This window comes from Gopherus evgoodei, chromosome 4, assembly GCF_007399415.2.
Source record: "Gopherus evgoodei ecotype Sinaloan lineage chromosome 4, rGopEvg1_v1.p, whole genome shotgun sequence".
Taxonomy (NCBI): Eukaryota; Metazoa; Chordata; order Testudines; family Testudinidae; genus Gopherus; species Gopherus evgoodei.
In genome coordinates this window covers 20,181,294-20,200,251 of record NC_044325.1, presented here as the reverse complement: position 1 = coordinate 20,200,251, position 18,958 = coordinate 20,181,294, and the positions used below count along the sequence as shown (strand labels likewise).

The 18,958-nt window shown below is 40.7% G+C and overlaps 1 protein-coding gene across 1 annotated transcript; it reads left to right on the top strand.

Moving 5' to 3' along the window:
• Positions 1–1,122: 1,122 nt before the first annotated feature.
• LOC115650025 (inverted formin-2-like) lies at positions 1,123–17,968 on the top strand. The gene is made up of 14 exons (XM_030559356.1): positions 1,123–1,702; positions 2,636–2,778; positions 3,724–3,785; positions 5,397–5,499; positions 6,582–6,664; positions 7,759–7,859; positions 8,611–8,681; positions 8,843–8,950; positions 11,706–11,776; positions 13,266–13,383; positions 14,331–14,495; positions 15,108–15,210; positions 17,395–17,535; positions 17,940–17,968. Exons 1-14 carry the CDS (start codon positions 1,123–1,125, stop codon positions 17,966–17,968), a joined length of 1,878 nt encoding a protein of 625 aa, XP_030415216.1.
• Positions 17,969–18,958: the final 990 nt, after the last annotated feature.

The following is an 18,958-nucleotide window of genomic DNA, read 5'->3' as shown; positions in this document are numbered from 1 at the left end:
CATTGAATTCAATCGGACTACTCACTTGTATAAAGATAGGTATGTGTATGAGAGTTTTCTGGATTGAGACCCCTGTTTAAAGCTGCATTAGCCTTGTTCATTTCTCCAACCTTAGTCACTGTGTTGCTAATTAACTAATGACTTCACTGAGGGTAGGAAACTAATGTTTTCTGGCCTGTTGACAGTTCTAATTTTTAAGACATGCTGATACAACCACCTCTTTGAAACACTGAGGAATGTGTTGTGATGTGGTTGTATCAGCATGGCTACTATAAAGGAGAAAGAAGTCTGCCTCTCCAACCTGTTAACATTCTCTGGGAGAATCCATAGAGCAGTGAATGAGGGAGAATCACTGGATATGATTCAGCTGAACTTTCAAAAAGCCTTTGAGGGGATCCTTTGCAAGAGGCTATGAAGGAAACTAAACAATTGCAGTGTGAAAGGTAAAGATCTACCATGGATTAAAAATTGGCTGAGAGAGAAAACAAAAAATAAGAATAATTGGCTAATTTTCAAACTCATCTGCAATTTACTTATGCCATATGTAGGCTTCTAGGGCAATGAGCCAGCCCAACCACATAACTGTGGGCTATCACCAGGTGTAGACTATTTACTCATATTACCTGCAGCTTCTTTCAGGGGCCTCTCATTTCTGAAGTCTAAGTAATTTCACTGGCAATAGTTAGGATCCTTGGATCTCAGGCCTGGGTGACTCATTCTAGGTGTGGCTTACGTCACATTTCTGTTTGGTCTTTTCCCTCACAGGTGAATGACTGGGGGAAGCATCTGCACTGACTTCCTCTCAGTCCTTGAAGTAGGTGAAACAGCCCAATGAATGGATAAGTTATAGGGAAAGAGAGCAACAAGGGAAGTAGAATGATTGTTTCCCATTAGCTAGTACCTGCTTCTTGCTGTTTTAAAGTTACAATGCAAGGGATGAGGGGGTACAGTGGAGGCAGCACATAGGTTTGTGGTCTGGGCTTTGCTCTCATTGATGCTGGATTACTCCCTGACATGGACATGTTAAAACCAGGTTTAAAATCGAATTTATTCATGCAAAGCAGATTTAAACATCAACAGGTGAAATATTTCAAGTAAGGCCTGCTCCTTTTGTATTTCCATATGGACTTTTGCACTAGTCAGTACTGGAGAACCTCGCTAATCCATAGGCCGTATTATTTTGTAGAAGAGGAAAACAATATTGAGGAAGCCATGGAGAGACTTCCAGCACACAAGAAATGTCCAAATAGTAACAAGTTGGCACAAAAGAGATTGGTTCAAAAAGTGAACAAGTGTATTCAGGTTGACATGGACTTAGAAGAGGAGTCCCTCAGTGCAGATCAGTGCACTGCTACAACTATCTGCCCTCCTGAAACTCTAACCCTTTCACGGCAGCCACTAAGAACTTCAGAGAACTCTCCATCTTCCCTGCTACCAGCCTGTTCAGCACTGCCAAGGCAGTGTGTGTCTTTACTTCCTGCTCTGCCACCATCACCACTGCCCCCACCACCCCCTCTGTGGCCTTGTATTGGGCAAAATATGGTACCTATGCCACCCTCTTATCCTCCAATATGCAGTAATGCTGCACCTAATGGTGCTTCTTCTGGACATGAAAGCGAGCCTTGTCCTAAGAAGGCAAAGACACCAACATTACGAATGAAGCCATTTGACTGGCAGAAGCTTCCCTGGGATGTGGTGAGAGGTAGGTGCTTGTAACACTGCATTCATTTAATGACTTTATAGCTTTAAGAAAAACATCACCACCAAAGGTTAGGCCCTGATCACTGCAAGCTGCTCCAAGTGGGTAGTTCCTTATACCTACTCTGAGTTGTGTTGTCCGTACCCCCCAAAGCATCGCACTGCATAGTGGGGCTTGAGAAACTGGGCTTTTAGTTAGAAGAAATATTTGCTTGAGTCAGAGGGCCTTGGGGATGAAGCACAGGATTGAGAGTCATAACATCTGTGTTCTGTTTCCAGCTCTGCTAAGTGAGGCCTTTGATATGTCACTCAACCTCTCTCTCTCTCTCTCTGCCTCAGTTTCTCTTCCATAAAATGAGGTTATTACAGAGGGCTATAGAGACTTTACTAATTTAATGTTTTTAAAGATTTTTGCATAGAAGTGTCTACAAATTCATTTAGAGAGCACAATAATGTTTTGGCAATGAACTTCACCAGTATGTGGCATTGTTTTTTTGTTCTGACATTATTATTTTTGATGGAAGCAGCAAAACAGATCTTGCGCTGCCAGAAAACATCAGTCACAAGCCCATTTCCAGGAGAGTTTATGCAGCCTTGGGAGTCCTTAAGTATTTTAGGCAGAGATGTTAACCTAATTTGAGCTCAAAGTCCTGTGTGTGCATATTGCTACTCTGCAATATTTAGCCAATCAGCTAGAGCAAACAGAAGTTAGTAGAATCCATTTAGCTCAGCTGCTGTCTTCAGTTCATTTAATTACAAATGGCTGTAGTTTTCCTGATCTAATTATCCTTCAAACTTTTGGGATATTGTCTGTGGGAACTGCTGCTCTTAAATAATTTCCCAGTGTTTCCCTTTTAGTAAGTAGTATTGCTTTGAACTTGATGTGCTGAGTTTTCAGATGTCTCTGTAGCCAGTCTTATTACCTTATCTTTCTCAGAAAGTCACTCCATGTGGGCTTCAGTGACCAGCAGCAGCGATGAAGTTATAGAACCTGATTACACAAGCATAGAGCAACTCTTCTGTGTTTCACAAACAAGCCCCAAGGAGACAGTAGTAGCCAGAATAAAGGAACCAAAAGAGGTACTTGGGCATGTCTCACTTCTGGCTATGGCAAAGATCATGGAAATGGCCCACTGTCACGGAGTGTGGAGAGTCCAGTCCTGCACCCCTCTTCCTGGGACCCACAGTGACTCTTGGCCAGCCAGTAAAACAGGTTTATTGGACAACAGGAACACAGGTTACAGCAGAGCTTGCAGGCACAGTCAGGACCCCTCCATCGAGTCCTTCTGGGCTTTCAGGGTGCTTGGATCCTAGCTAGGATACCCTGAATTTCGCCCACACAGCCCCAAGCCCAAACTCAAAACTGCTTCCCTCCTGCCACTCCCTTCCTTTGTCCCCCTTCCTGGGCAAAGGTGTTGACCTTTCCCCTCCCTTACCAAGCTCAGGTTACAGGCTCCAGTACCATCCATCCCCTAAAGTCCTCCCCTGCTCTCCCATTCCCCACACAGACAGCCCCTACTCCATCACACCCACCTAAAATGAAAGACTTTTATTTTTAGTTGTCTCCTGTGTTTTTATACCATAGTTGACTCTTTATTCTTATTAGCCTTTCATAACGCAGTAAGATGCTAGGGATATATTCCCTCCCCGTGCCTTTGATAGCATATGGCATATGCTTTTAACGCATATGATAGACAGTATTACAGTAAACAATATTTCATTAGTGCCGATGAAGGTTAGGTGCAGTCTTGTGGGTGGGTACTGGCTGGGAGTCAGGCATGCCGGGGTACTCTGCCCCCTTACAGTCTTTGGACAAATGGCTTCTCCTTTCTGTGCCTCAATTTCTCTAGCTGGAAGCAGGAGATTATACTTGCACTCCTTTGTGAATTGCTTTGAGCTTAACTTATGAAAAGTGCCATGTAAGTAATATAAACCAGATACGCTAAAATAAAAAAGTCCTTTGCCTATATTTTATTAAAATCAAGGGAAACGTTTCTTCTCATCTGATTGCGTTTTTTGACACAGATCACATTTATAGAGATGAAGAAAAGCCTCCTCTTGAACATATTTTTGAAGCAATTTAAATGGTAAGATTTGAAGAGTACCTCATTGTCAGAATAAAATACAACCATGGCATGCAAATCAATTCAACAGAAATATTTTAGATCCCCTAAAATACCTTTAATAGTGAGTCAAAATGTGATGGTGTTTTTTTTAAAACAGTAACATGTTTGGCAATATATTCCTCGACCAAGTCCAGGATTGTGCTGTAGGACCTAAGGGTGAATGGGCTAAGCATCCAGACAGGGAATATTCATACAGAATAACAAACGAATCTTTCAGATTGGTGCATCTGCTGGGCATTAGTGACATAAATGTTAGTTGCTGACATCAAATGTGCATGGAGATTCCTGACTGGAAGTTCTAAATCCATTCAATAATTTAAAGAAACACTTCAAGTGATTTAGACCCAAAACATAGTCAGTCTTGAGTCATCTTTTCTTTCAAGAGGAAAGTACCCTACTAGTTAATAGTAGAATGTTATCAAAATCATGGGCTGAATTAGCCCATGGGATGCTGTGAAGGAAGAAGATCGCTGCAGGTCCTTGACCAAATCTCTTCCGCAGAGATTTCCCCACATGATCACATGGTGAAGGTGCACTTTCTCCCCACACACACACATACCCACCATGTAACAGGACATCTCCACTGGAGCCACACTGCAATGTATTCCTACCGGGCCATGATTACTCCAGGACTCACCTTTAAGAGGAAATCAGTACCATGGAGGGAATGTCCCGGAAAAGATAACTCAGCCCCAGCCTGTATTAACTTAGTATAAATGCTGCGCTCTGTGTGTGATGTAGGGGCAGGAGGGTGGAAAGAATGGCATGCAGCCCATCCAGTCACTGCTTCCTCCCTCTGCATGGACCCTAAATGTAGAGAGTGGCCCACGTGGGATCAAAGAGAGGTTGGAATGGTGTTGCAGAGCTAGCTGAGCCTGCTCTTCCGTTTGTGAGTGACGAGATCCATGTAAGCGTGACCTCTTCTGCTCTCAGCTTGGTTAGTATAGTAGCTGTGGTTTTGCAGAACCAACTCCAGAATTTTTTGGATTCAAGTCAAATGTATCTTGTTTCACCAAGTTTGGGACAGCAGGGAGAGGTCAAGAGGGGGTTCGCATAAAACGTTCTGGTTTGGGCCTATCCCAAACTAGTGAAATGTCTTCATTAAAGCAGAAGGAGAGTTGTGTTTTGCTTTGACTTCTCTGAAAGGTGGCGGGGGAGAAAGGAGAGGAGGAAGCTGGCGGAGTGAGAATCTTTTCCTATGATACTGGAAACTCAACAAAATGGAGCCCTCTAGGTTCAGCGTGCAAGCCAAGTGAAGTTCAAAATGTTGCCAAGAAACATAAACAAACAGTGACAAATACATTAGGCTTCTAAAATTCTTCCTGTTTTAATCATCTAAGCAGGAATGTACCAAGAACCTATCTTGACAGTTTCCCTCTTAGTATCATCCTATTTTTCTAGCACACCTATGATCCTAGAACTAAAAGCAAGGTAAGCGCAGTAGAGGGGAAAAGCCATAATGTCCATTTGACCTTGATCCATTAGTGATACAATGTTAGCTGCAGAACCGGTTCCTTTTATTTTTGGCATGTTACTCCTAGTTCTACTGTAGCTTTTAAGTCTTTCCTGCAGCTCGACTGAGGAGGTTGCTGACATGATTGAGAAAGGGGACAGGGCCAAGTTTGATGCTGACACTCTGAAGCAGCTAATGAAGCTACTGCCTGAGAAGCATGAGGTATTGATACTACTTATTAATTCTTACACATCTACAGTGTGCTTGGTTCTGTATAAAATACAGACGAAGTCACAGTCCCAGCTCTTAAGATCTCACATTGTACGGGACAGATCCTGCAACTGGATCCAAGGGTGCTCTAAAAGGTAATGTGTCTTCCTATCTGGAGCTGATTGCAGGATCTGGCTCTGAGACAAAGATTAGCGAACAGCACATTGGGAGATTCAGAGTGGATATCATTTAAAACACTGGGTTTAGCACAGTTGTCCTTTTAAATTGGCTGAGTGATAGTCAGGGCCGGCTCTAAGCACCAGCTTAGCAAGCAGGTGCTTGGGGCGGCCACTCCAGAGAGGGGTGGCACGTCCAGCTATTCGGTGGCAGGGTGCCTCGCTCCCGCTCCCACTCAGAACGAAGGACCTCCTGCTGAACTGCCGCAGATCACGCTCGCAGCTTTTGTTTTTTTTTGGCTGGAGTCAGCCTTGGTGATAGTCTAATGTTAAAATATGTTAGCACTGTGGTTTGCAACCTCTTTTCATTTGCAGACCCCTAAAAATTTTTGAATGGAGGTGCAGACCCCTTTGGAAATCTTAGACTGTGGTCTGCGGACCACAGGTTGAAAACTTTTGTTCTTTGGTAATGACCCCTTAGAAATAGTCTGCAGACCCCCAGGGGTTCATGGACTGCAGGTTAAAAACCACTGTGTTAACATATATATGCTTCTCTAAAGAAGACATATTTCCAGAGCGACTTTAAGTTCAGAAGTGACTGCCTAACTTGGGTGTATATTAATATTCATTTGTCCAGTGATAGATCCTCAGACCCCCCAGTCATGGACCAGGACCCCATTGTGCTGGGTGCCATACAAACACAGAACAAAAGGATGGTGTAAGCTCTTTAGAGCAGAGACCATCTATGAATTTGCACTCACAAAATGGTCCTTGCATGCCCAGTTGCCCACCTTGTCCATTGAAATACTCATTGATATGTGCAGCATTAGGCAGTCACTTTGAAAAGTGGGCTCTGTGAGTATGGAATGCAATTATCAAATGCAGTTATTAGTGTTAACGGATTTATTTCCTTGTTAGATAGAGAACCTGAAATCCTGCAAAGAAAAAGCAAAACTAGCAAATGCAGACCAATTTTATCTCCTCCTACTTGGGATTGCTAGGTAAGGGAAATCATTGATTTCAACCTGTGTTGTGTGTGTGAGAGAGAGAGAGAACTATCAACATGGATTGTCCCTGGGGACTAAGCCCACAACACCAGAAGCATGTGCCCCTCCTGCTTCACCTTAAGTAACAACTCCTCTATTTGCAGCTGTAGTCAACTCCTCTCTTCTGTGCACCAGCCACTGTCAAGGGTCTCATAATATACATTAAATACTGGATTATGTGTGTGCCAGGCAGTGTTTGACCAGAGGAGCAGCCTTCCTGAATTAACTGGGCAGACTGGCAGACGTACAGTCATCTTTGTACTATTTATGAGAACGTTGTGATATTGTAAATTGTAGAGGTGTTCTACAAAAAATCTGAAGGTTTGACTATTCTTCATTCACAGAGAGACTGTTTTTAACATTCTGCAAAATGCTGTAGAAACGTAGTTTATATCAGTCTCAAACTGCATTTATTGCTTTAAAATAACCCTTTTTAAATGTGTTCTTGGCTATTCCAACATTTGTACACATTACTGTGGATCACTGAGAAGGATTCAGGATTTCCATGCTGGCAAATACTGCCTCTCATTTAAGAGGAGAAGCACAAACCCCGGACAAAGCTGTATAACAGGAAGCAGTGTGGTTTAGTGGATTGGGACTCAGGAAACATGGGTTCTGTTCCGAGATCTGCCACTTGACTTGCCCAAGTTCACCCAGCAGGCATTTCACCTCCCTATGCTTCAGTTTCCCCATTTGTAAAGCACTTTGAGATCTACTGATGGGAAGTGCTAGGTGGTATTATTTTATTACCATAACTGCTATGATGTGTTTTTCTTGCATAGGTTGCAATATGCTCTTGCCTATGTGGGTGTTCTGGTGGGAGGGGGCATGCTAATTGTTTATAGAACACTTGTCTAAATGTCTAAAACCTTTGATTTATTTGTTTGATTTATTTGTAATCTAATCCAATGAGGGAAATATCTCACATGGTGACATTAAGAGAACAAGATAACCCTTGCTCTGGTCTTAGTTCAGCAATGTGTTGTTGTCATGCTAGATATGCTTCAGCTAAGCACGTCTGTATTTCTTGCATTGACTTTCTCTTTTAGCTACCAGTTGCGAATTGAATGTATGCTGTTATGTGAAGAGACAAGCGGTCTGTTGGATTTGCTATGGCCTGAAGCACAAATGGTCAGGAGAGCCTGTGAAAGTAAGTGAGATGCAACTGTATCCGTGTTTTGTGCTAAAAGCCAAGTGAAAACTCACCATTAGTTGAAATGAAATGGCACCTAGGCCAAATGAGTCTCTTATTATCGAACAGGAAGCTCTGTGGGAGCGCTAGCCACAGATTCCCATTTCTGGAATAATGCAGAACTGCAATTTGTACAGTTCAGCTGTGAGATGGAACACACAGAATGGGGGAATGCTTCTAACAGATTGTGAGTAAAATACAGGTGTGCTAACTCCTATCAAAGATTTCCACTAGAGAGGGAGAAGGTCCCAAATTCTGTATCTAGACCATTTGTTCTTTGTTTTAATATAGGCTCATTTTTTGTGTGTGCAAAAACTATCACTTTTTTTAACCATTGGGAACATGCACAGAAAAACACCTGATGTTGACCCTTTTGGTTTGATGCACTTCAGAAATTGTTCAAGCAGTTCTTCCTCCTATTAATCAATTTAAACACAGATATATTCTTAACTTAAAGGGAAGCTCAACTTTCCACGCAACTATACAGTCCAAGCCAACTTGGGCCACTTTTGTTCAACTTATTTATTCCTGCTTCTTTTTGCACTGGGACAAACGAATCCTATGCCTGGCATGTTTCCAAAGCCATAAAAATACTGGCCCTGCATAATCTGAGAAAAGCCTTTGTGCAAGCCCTGTTTAAACATCAGGAAAATCCAATTTCAAAGTCCTTCATTGAATTTATTTAAACCATCCATTTTAATGTTTTTAGCACTTCTTACCAGTTACCGGCTGCCCATTTTCTGTCAGTTGATTCTTAAAGTTGGAAACTTTCTGAACTATGTAAGTAATGCTTTTTAAAATCATTACATTTTTATAGATGGCAAAATATAATTGCAATCCAGTCTCCTGTGTATGTATAAAATAAAAATAACAAAAATTGAATAATGGAGCTTTATTTTAAGCTGAAACAAGGATTTTATTTTACTTTATTTATCTTTTAGGGGCGTCACACTGGAGATGCTGGTGGTTTTAAAATTAACACTTTGCTCAAACTAACTGAAACCAAAGCGAACCAAACTCCTATTACTCTGCTCCACCATATTTTGGAGGTACCACTGCAGTTTCTTATTGGGAAGTTAGTCTTGCAAGTAATATATTTCCAGATGTACAATCAGCTAATGTTAATGTGCTCTAATTAAAAATGTACCTTACTTACATTTTAAGATCTGCTCCTATACCTGTTGTTGACAATGGGAGCTTTGCCATTGATCTCAATGAGGACAGGATCAGATCCATATACAGTACCACCTAAATTATACCAAGGTCCTATTCTTGACTTAACATATAAATGGCCATATTGAGTCAGACCAATGGTCCACCTAGCCTAGAATGCTGTTGTACGACAGTGGCCAGTGCCAGATACTTCAGAGAGAATGAACAGAACGGGAATTTATCAAGTGATCCGGCCTCTGGCATCCAGTGCTAGCTTCTGGTAGTCAGAGGCTTGGGGACATATTGGAACATGAGGTTGAATCCCTGACCATATTGGCTAATAGCCATTGATGGACCCATCCTTCATGAACTTACCTTTTTTGAACCCACTTACATTTTTGGCCTTCACAACATCCTCTGGCAATGAGTTCTACAGGCTGGCTGGGCGTTGTGTGACGAAGAACTTCCTTGTTTGTTTTAAACCTGCTGCCTATTAATTTCATTAGATGACCCCTGGTTCTCATGTGAAGGGGTTAATAACAATTCTCTAGTCACCTTCTCCACCCATTCATTATTTCGTAGACCTCTAAAATATTGCCCCTTAGTCGGGGCAGATTAGGGTTTTGTGTGGCCCCTGGACCAGAAGAAGTGGGGGCCCCTCCTCACCTTTTCTGCTTGCAGTCCCCCTGGGCTCCTGCTAGGCTGCGAGGGCTTGCACGAGTGCTGGATAGGTGGAGTGGGGCAAGCCCCGTGTCCCACTCCCCGGCTGGAGCACTGGGCAGGTGGAGTGAGGCAAGCCCCCGTGTCTCAATCCTGCTCTCTGGCAGAAGCGCTGGGCGGTTGGAGCTGTCAGAGTGTGGGGTCTCCCATTTTTCTGGGGCCCCACCCAATTGGCTTATGTGCCACTGCCCTTAGTCATCTCCTTTTTTTTTTATCTGAACAATCCCAGGTTTTTAACCTCTCTTCATATGCCCTCTGTACCATGCCCTTAATAATTTTTGTTGCCCTTCTCTGTATTCCAATTCCAATATCTTTTTTGAGATAGGGTGACCAGAACAACCCACAATATTCAAGGTGTGGGTGTATCATAGATTTATATAGTGGTTTTATGATCTTATTTTCTATCCCTTTCTTAATGGTTTCCAACATTGTTAGCTTTTTCGACTGCTGCTGCACATCGAGTGAATGCTTTCAGAGAATCAACCACAATGACTCCAAGATCTTTCTTGAGTGGTAACAGCTCATTTAGATTCCATCATTTTGTATGTATAGTTGGGATTATGTTTGCCACTATGCATTACTTTGCATTTATCAGCTTTGAATTTCATCTGCAATTTTGTTGCCAAGTCACTTAGTTTTGTGAGATCCCTTGATAACTCTCCATAGTCAGCTTTGGACTTAACTATCTTGAGTAATTGTGTATCATCTGGAAACTTTGCCACCTCACTGTGTACTTCTTTTCCCAGATCATTTATGAGTATGTTGAACGGCGTTGCTTCCATATGAATATGTTGAACAGCACTGGTCCTTGGGCGGGGGGGAGAGGGACCCTGCTAATTACTTTCTGAAAACTGACCATTTATTACTACCCTTGTTTCCTATCTTTTCACCAGTTACTGACCCATGAGAGGACCTTCCCTCTTATCCCATGATTGCTTAATTTGCTTGAGACCCTTTGGTGTGAGACCTTGACAAAGGCTTTCTGAAAGTCCAAGTACACTATACCAATGGATCACCCTTGTCCACGTGCTTGTTGACACCCTCAAAGAATTCTAATAGATTGGGGAGGCATGATTTCCCTTTCTAAAAGCTTCCTTAATGTAATATCTTCTTGCTGCTCCTTTTGTCGTCTCCTCCTATCTTTGCACATTCATTCATGCTATTCTCAAGCTAGGGCCAATCTGCCAAATGAAATGAATTGTCCTCTATTAGTGAGAGACAGAAGGTCAGGTTCTTGCATTGCATGATGGCTGGTGAACATTGGCCACAAGCCCTGGCAAGCATCACCCCAGTGAAAGGTGATCCTGCAAGTGGCATAGAGCCAGAACAGAGGCTTGTATGGCCCATATTCTCTCTGGTGCTGGCAAGGCAGGAAAAGAAGGTGTTGTTAGAAGAAAGATGTCTTCAGGATGCTCCTTTTCCATGCCATTCCTGGATTGCATTTTTTGCCCCCTTGTAGGTGAAATTGACCAGCGCAAATCAGAACAGTCATCAGGTTGCTTTGTCAACACAGTGCAAATGGAGAGCATCTATAGGAACACACTAGGGTCAGAGCAATTCAAAGGAAACTTTACTCATACACCTCTGATTTGACCTCTATGCATTTTGGCTCTGCCCAAGAATCTGCTTCAAGAAGAGTTTCTTGTTAGGTATGTGGAGGATCTAGCATGGAGCACTCACTATAAGATGCAGCATTTATCTTATATGTACCAATTATCAGATTACAACATAGTAGAGTCTGATACACTGATACTCCCCGTATGTACAACTATGAGACTGTGCAAGTCAGTGGAGTAATAATAGGGTTAAACTTACCCCAATACGTGTAAACCATACTTTCTCAGTTCTCACTTTTTAAAATAAAGTGTCTCAGTGCCCACATGTATAAGGAAATGCACCATACAAAATAAACAAATTTCACTTACATTTTAGGACGTTGAAAAAAACCACATGGATCTACTACAGCTTCCCAATGACCTTGAATGTGTTTCAAAGGCAGAAGGGTATGACCTTTTTTTTAATCTTTAATGTGGGAATTGTAAAAGTACTTAGTCACATAAACCCCAGGCTTAGGTGCCTAAAACAGGAACATAGGCACTCAAGTCCCAGTTTTGGCTCTACTGCAATCCACAAAACTCCTCTTGAACCCTGTAGACACCTAAACTTGCTCTACGTTTCCAGAGTCAGATTTCCCAAGGTGCCTATAATTCTGCCTCTGAGCATGTGCACTGCTGCAGACTGCCTAATCCCCCAGAGTGATATCACAAACCAGTGGAAGCTGGGCATTTGACTGCATAAGTCATATGCAGGGCCTGATCTGACCAGTATGCATGCTCAGAGGCATCCTGCTGGATCGGGTCCGATTCAAAATCTGTCTGGATGAGGGGCTGCTGCTATCTATGCCTTATAACTTTGTAGCTCAGTGGTTGGAGCATTTGCCTGGGATATGGAAAAGCCAGGTCCCATTTCCCCCTTCTCAGGCACAAGTGGAGAAAGGATGTGAACAGGAGGTTCTCACCTCTCAAGAACCACTGAGCTATGGGATATTCTGAGGTGGGCTCCCTCAGTTCCTCCTGCTAAAGCTATTCCACTGTGGATAAATAATGAAAGAAAGACTGGACCCAGGTCTCACCTTTTAGGGAGGTGACCATAGCCATTGGACTACAGAGTAATTTTCTTTCTCTCTTTTGCCCAGTGACTAAGTATTTATCCAAAGAGGAACACAGTCATTGAGGGAACGCCACATCAGAATTAACATAATAATTAGTGCTGATTTATGCTATATGCATTCATAGAAACTCTGTGGTATTCTAGGAGTCTGATGTTTTCCTTGCAGCCAGTCACTGAGAGAAACTGTAAATCTGGAGATGGACTCACATAGTTAAGTAGTTGCTAAATGATTAAATGCAAAGAGTGTATTAATTTTAAGAAAATAGGGAGCATTTTGGCTTTAGCTTAAATTCTGAAGAAGTAGCTTGCTAATGCTGTTGGAAGGTAAAAGTATAAATATCCCATTACCTAAAGCTCAAATATGAGTATTGTTAGTATAAATATGCTCATCATAGGTTTATTAATTTAATGGTATTGGGGTTAAGCCACTCAGTGAGAATTTTCAAAACAAATTTGCAAACCAAAAACCCTGTTGATTTAAATAGATATCCAGGTTTTCATTTGTAAATTTGAAAGGAGGGGTGGCTTTAATGCTGCTTTAGCGGTTTACGTTTGGATGTACAGTGAGAACAATTCTGCCTCACGTTATGTGGATACAGTGCTTTGCCTACCATGAAGGGATAGTCAGAAACTGGAAGGTATGTTGGGGCCCCTATACTGCTGCCACATATTCTTTTGCGGTTCCCCATGAACACAGAGGTCCACCCATTGGGATGCTTTTGCAGGATTGGGATTTTCCATCCTTCCTCTGTTAACAAAACAGCCTAGTCATTATATTGTTTGCAATCCTCTTGATTTACTACCTTCCTGTGGAATTTTCAGAACCAACTTTGAAGTTATGAAGGCAGAGGCAGATGCCCATTTAAAGAAACTTTTGAAAATTGAGCATAACATGTCATCAATAGATGATTTAAAAGCACAGTATGGAAAATCTATTCAAGTAAGTGACATGGGTCTGATCCATCTCATGCTTCCCTCTTCCAAGATGTCCTATATCTCTAGATCACAAACAGGTCAGAAGAAGGAGTGTACCTTTAAACCTAGATGGGAAGAGGGTCCTGAACCCTTTTTCAGAGTTCATGTGCAGTCACAGTATGGAAATGGTTGAACCACTGGTCCATTTAATCCCCCGCAAAAGCTAAAATTAAGCCTAGTATACAGATGTACCACTGTGGCATGACAGCTTCTAGAAAAGCAGAGGAGTTATTTGTGTTGTGGTTTTTTGGGTTTGTTTTGTTTTTTACTTGAAAAAACTGTTCACATTCCTGAAGAACAGAAAGGTTCTTTTGCATGCATTTATAAACATTGATTATCATGGGTCCAATCTAACTCTCCTTAACTTAACATAACAGGCTCAGGCCCTTCCTATGTTTAGAAAGTAGGTGCATCTTAAACAAAACTAACCCTTATATATGTATTGCACATCTCCAAAGTAAGTAAATCACTATCACACCATCCTTCAGAGTCTGTCATATTACAAAGAGATACTCTTAAAGCAGGATAAAATTAATTAAGGGCAGGGAGGCAGTCATATTCCTCATAAATCTTCTGCTTAGCCATGTAATGCTGGCCAAGAACGCCAAGTGGTCATGTTGTGACAGTGACACTACATGATGTGTTGGGGTAGGTGAGGTTCCTCAATAGTTACACACTTTTGAGGAAAACAACAAGTAATGAAATTACAAGTAAAGTAGCATACTGTAACTAGTTTTAACTTTCCATGAATTGCTGTGTTTCCAAAGCAAGCAGTACTAAGAGTTCTGTCTGATTTTTTAAAAGCTATTGCATTGATTTGTTAACTACTTTGCCCCTCCCCTTGAGACTTGCGGGTAACTGAGATGCATGTTGCTTTTAACCTCAATAAATTGCATTGTAAATATGTCTCAGGGCCATATAAACCGTTTGAAGGAACTGGAGGAGGAGCTTGCTGCCATTGAAAATAAGAAGGTAGAACTTGCGGACTACCTCTGTGAAGACCGAAACAAATTGTCATTACAAGATGTGTTTAACACAATGAAAACCTTCAGGGATTTATTTATCAAGGCACTAAAGGTGGTTTACACTTGTGAATAATTAAGGCTAGATTGTGATTTGAACTTATCACCTATGCATGGAAGTATGAATTCCCCTTCCCTTCTAGGCCCCTTTACACCAATATATGGGCTACCCAGACTTTGGATCTCAGTGCATAGAAGTCAATAGGGCTATTCACCTGCTTATGTTCCCCCCACCTCCAAGCAGGTGTGCAGAGAATGGGTGAACAAACTAATACAAAAATCCACTATTTGTTACAAAGAATTAAGGACGCTCCAATCTCCTGGGTTCTCCTTAAAATGATGGGCTGGCCTCAGTGAAGTAAAAGCTAGCGATGTGTAAAAGTGAGTAAGCAAAACTGATACATTTTTAGAAGGGAGTAAAGATCTTACTGAATAGCAAGACTCAAAACATGGTAGGCAAGGCCTACGCAGTGTTTACTGTGAAGAGCCTTCATTCTACCACTCATCCCAACAGTTCAGTGACTGAGCCACAGCAGTGGGTATCAAGTGAAGAAGCATGTTTGGAATAGCTTTTGCTTACAACTGCAAATATCTCCGTTAGCTCTTCTCCAGTTAACTTTTCTCTCAGATATTTTATTTCACATTCTATCTGGATGTTTGGATGTAGGAAAACCAAGAAAGGAAGGAACAAGCTACAAAGGCAGAGAAAAGAAAGAAACTGCTTGAAGAGGAGGAAGCTAAGCGGCAAAAAGGAGAATATGGAAATATTAGTAAGTCTCACAAAAGTATTTTGGAATTATTTGCTACTTTTAAGGAGAATGTATGTCTCTATAGATGTGGATGATCTGATTTGTGACCAAAAAAGCATTGGTTAATTTTCTAAGTCCTTGGCATACTTATTCCATCAGATATGGAAGAAATTAAAAAAAATACTAATTTTGAAGTCCTTTTCACACAAGGATGATAAAAATATACAAACCTCTTTTCTTACACCCTTCATAATAGGGCTAGAGCTGAAAATAATCACTCATGGTAAACAATGCATTAGCAGAAATAGAGGTTAATTTCAGTTCGGAGGCTTCTGATTTCTTTGCATTTCTTTTAACACTCATTTGCATCTTTGTAGGATATGACTGTGTTAAGGAATATTTGAAACTAAGCTGTGCTGGGCAAAGCACATTACTCTTCCCCTTCCCTCCCCCTCCTTAGGGCTCTGATTCAGCAAATGCTTAAAGTGAATCACATGCTTTGCTGAAAAGGAACTGGATGACTTGCGTTCTAAAAGAAAAGCATGCACCTAAGTGATATGCATTTTTAGTGTAAATGTGTGCATGTGTAAATTTAAAATTCCATTTATATTTTAAGTTCATTTTACATGAAGGTTTGTGCCAGTAAAATTTGATCACTTGATTGTTCAGAGATTGAATGTAAAAGGAGTATTAGCACAGCTGAATGGGATTCATGTCAATGTTTGATTGGATGTTCACACACAAATATTTTTCATTTTTCAACAAGCTCTGAGTAAGAATCCATGACCAAAAAAAGCTCAATTCTTCTTTAATCCTATTTGTTTTAACATCTATTACAGTTATTGATCTTTAGAAACTTCTTCTAAAGAAAAATCTAAATGTTGATAACCAACCACAAGAGGGCCAAGATTGTCATTGGACAGACTGTATTTCCAATATGTTGTGTCATTAGCATGTAACAGTACATTTAATGTAAACTTATATTTAATATAGTCTTACTAATTAGAATAATCAACATTTTACTGTAAATGCAAAAAGTAATTTAATATATTGGAAAGTTACTTAAATATAAAATTGAGTGAAATTTACCCGCCATGCAGAGAGACAGCACAAGGCCCTCTACACCATTTAAGCTCTCCAAATTGTGTTTCAGAAGGACTCAAGCGGTGTTGGCCCACTGCATCAGGGTGAATTTTATCCTGTATGGGTATAACAGAACAAGGACAGAACAAGGAGTAATGGTCTCAAGTTGCAGTGGGGGAAATTTAGGTTGGATATTAGGAAAAAACTTTTTTTCACTAGGAGGGTGGTGAAGCACTGGAATGGGTTACCTGGGAAGGTGGTAGAATCTCCTTCTTTAGAGTAGAATCTCCTTCTTTAGAGGTTTTTAAGGTCAGGCTTGACAAAGCCCTGGCTGGGATGATGTAGTTGGGAATTGGTCCTACTTTGAGCAGGGGGTGGACTAGATGACCTCCTGAGGTCCCTTCTACCCCTATTCTATGATTCTATGATAACTCCAACATGAGTTGGAAATCTTGACTAAAGTTTCTTCTTCAATATTTATTGCAGAAAACTGTGTGCCTAGCTTCTTCAGCACTGGTGTGCATTCTTAGCTGCAATTCCTATTCACAATGAGTTTTATTAAAGTAAGCTGGGGGACTATCAACTCTGATAAAGTCAGAACCTGGGTTTGTCTTTTTTAAGCTCCTCTGAAAATTCCCATCCAATGTATACACCTAGACATTTTAGAATCATGGTAATGGTGTTTTGGATTGTTTGTTGTTTTTGAGTAGATGAACTAGATTTATGTTTTAAAGAGGAAAAATTGGATGGCAATGGATTAGGTGAAGTCCTATTAGCATGTACTGACCGGATTCTTAGGCCTTGATCCAGCAGAGAGTTAAGCACATGCTTAATTTTGCTCAGTGAGTAGTTCTATTGGAGTCAATGAGACTACTCATATTGTATAAAGTTAATTAAGTGCATAAGTCTTTGCAGGATTGGGACCTTAATCTTTGATTTACTGACACAAATGACTGTCACAAGTTCCTTCAAGCCAATATCTGGTTTCTGTATCTGTGTATATAATTGAGGATCACATATCTGCAGATGACAGACAGCACCTTAGCTGTAACTGTCTCTCAGGATTTCAGAGCACACTGCATCAAAGTATTTTGATATGTATTATAATCTCATTCTTTATAGTTCAAAAAGGAGATGTGAGACCAGAAGCATGTGTCACTGATGCCTTATTAGTAGATATAAGGAAAGGCTTTCAGCTATGGAAAACTACTAGGAACAAGTCTGAGCCAGAAATTGTTCCCAAAACCTCACCTACTGAAACTGGTAAGAGTACAGATCCAACTGCACCTGCAATGTGAATACAACTATTAAACTCTAGTCTTCCATTACGCAATGCTAAAAAGATATAGGTTAGGATTTTCAAAGAAGCCCAAGGGAGTTAGGAAGTTAGCTCTAGGGTGACCAGATGTCCTGATTTTATAGGGACAGTCCTGATTTTGGGGTCTTTTTCTTTTATAGGTTCCTATTCCCCCCCCCCCCCATTCCCGATTTTTTACACTTGCTGTCTGGTCACCCTAGCTAGCTCCCTTTGAATGTCACAGGAATTTAGGTACCTAGCTCCTTTAGGCTACTATTGAAATCTCAGACATAAGTGATTTTATTTGCATTATTTTTGATGCTTTATAATGGACAAGAGATTCTTTTTCTGCTGCTTCATTTTTCTTTAGCTTCTGTTACTTCAGCTTCCATTACCTGAAGTTACCAGACAGTTATATTGTTGAAGTGCATCACACCAGCTTGCTTCAAGGAACTAGTCTTTATATTATGTGTGCGAGATGCTGAAATATTTGTTTTGCTTTAGTTAATCAAGTGAGAAAGATCTTATTTTAATGCAAACATGCATATATGCACTTTCCTATTATTTCTTTTGTGCCTTATTAGTTAGAATTTTATTTGAACTAATTTAATTACATGTCTTGTATTGTCAGTATTGAAAAGGATGTCTTTCATATCAGACTGTCTAATGACAAGTGTAAGCAACACACATCTGGTGGCAACTTATATTCAACTTATTTTTATACAAAAACTAGTAGCAGAAAGTAAAATTCCATTAAATTGATGAAAAGCAATACAGAGTTCAACGTATGGTACAGAAGTTCCACTGAATTATAAGGGCCTGTTCTGACGTCCTTGTGCTCTCCAACCAGTCACTGACTTCTAGAGCTGCAGAAGCAGACCCCAAAACTAGTTTCTTAAGCAGAGTTAATTTTTAATGAGGCCCAAATTCTGCAGCCCTTAGGCAAAATTCCAATTGTCTTCAGCAAGAAAGGACTTCAGCATTTGGTCTTTAAATAATAAGCTCACAGACGTCAAAATGGTCCACATCAATTGGAGAAGTGTAACTAATTGCCCACCCTTACCTACTACTTACAATGGTGGAAGAATCCAAGCTGCAAGTGAAACCAGTTGAAGGGAAATGTAGTTTTGTTGTTTGCTTCTTGTTTCCTCTTTGATCATTGATTTGCAGTGATAAAGTGTAGTAGTGGTGAAAAAGTACAAAGAATAGGCTGGTGGAAACAAGACACAGAAACTGAGTGTCTGATAATTAGTACTTTGAAATATAATGTAAAATAGAATCTTGACTGTTTATTAATGGAGCATTGTTTAAAAATAGCTATACATTGTATTGTTTTCTATTTGTACTTGATGCATATTTTGTTCTTGTCTTTGTTCATCTCAGTACAAT

Coding starts and splice junctions, on each gene's coding strand:
- LOC115650025 (XM_030559356.1), top strand. CDS start 1,123: ATGGACTTTTGCACTAGTCAGTACTGGAGAACCTCGCTAATCCATAGG. Junction 14,496..15,107: donor TATTTATCAAGGCACTAAAG/GTGGTTTACACT, acceptor GTTTGGATGTAG/GAAAACCAAGAAAGGAAGGA. Junction 17,536..17,939: donor AACCTCACCTACTGAAACTG/GTAAGAGTACAG, acceptor ATTTTTCTTTAG/CTTCTGTTACTTCAGCTTCC.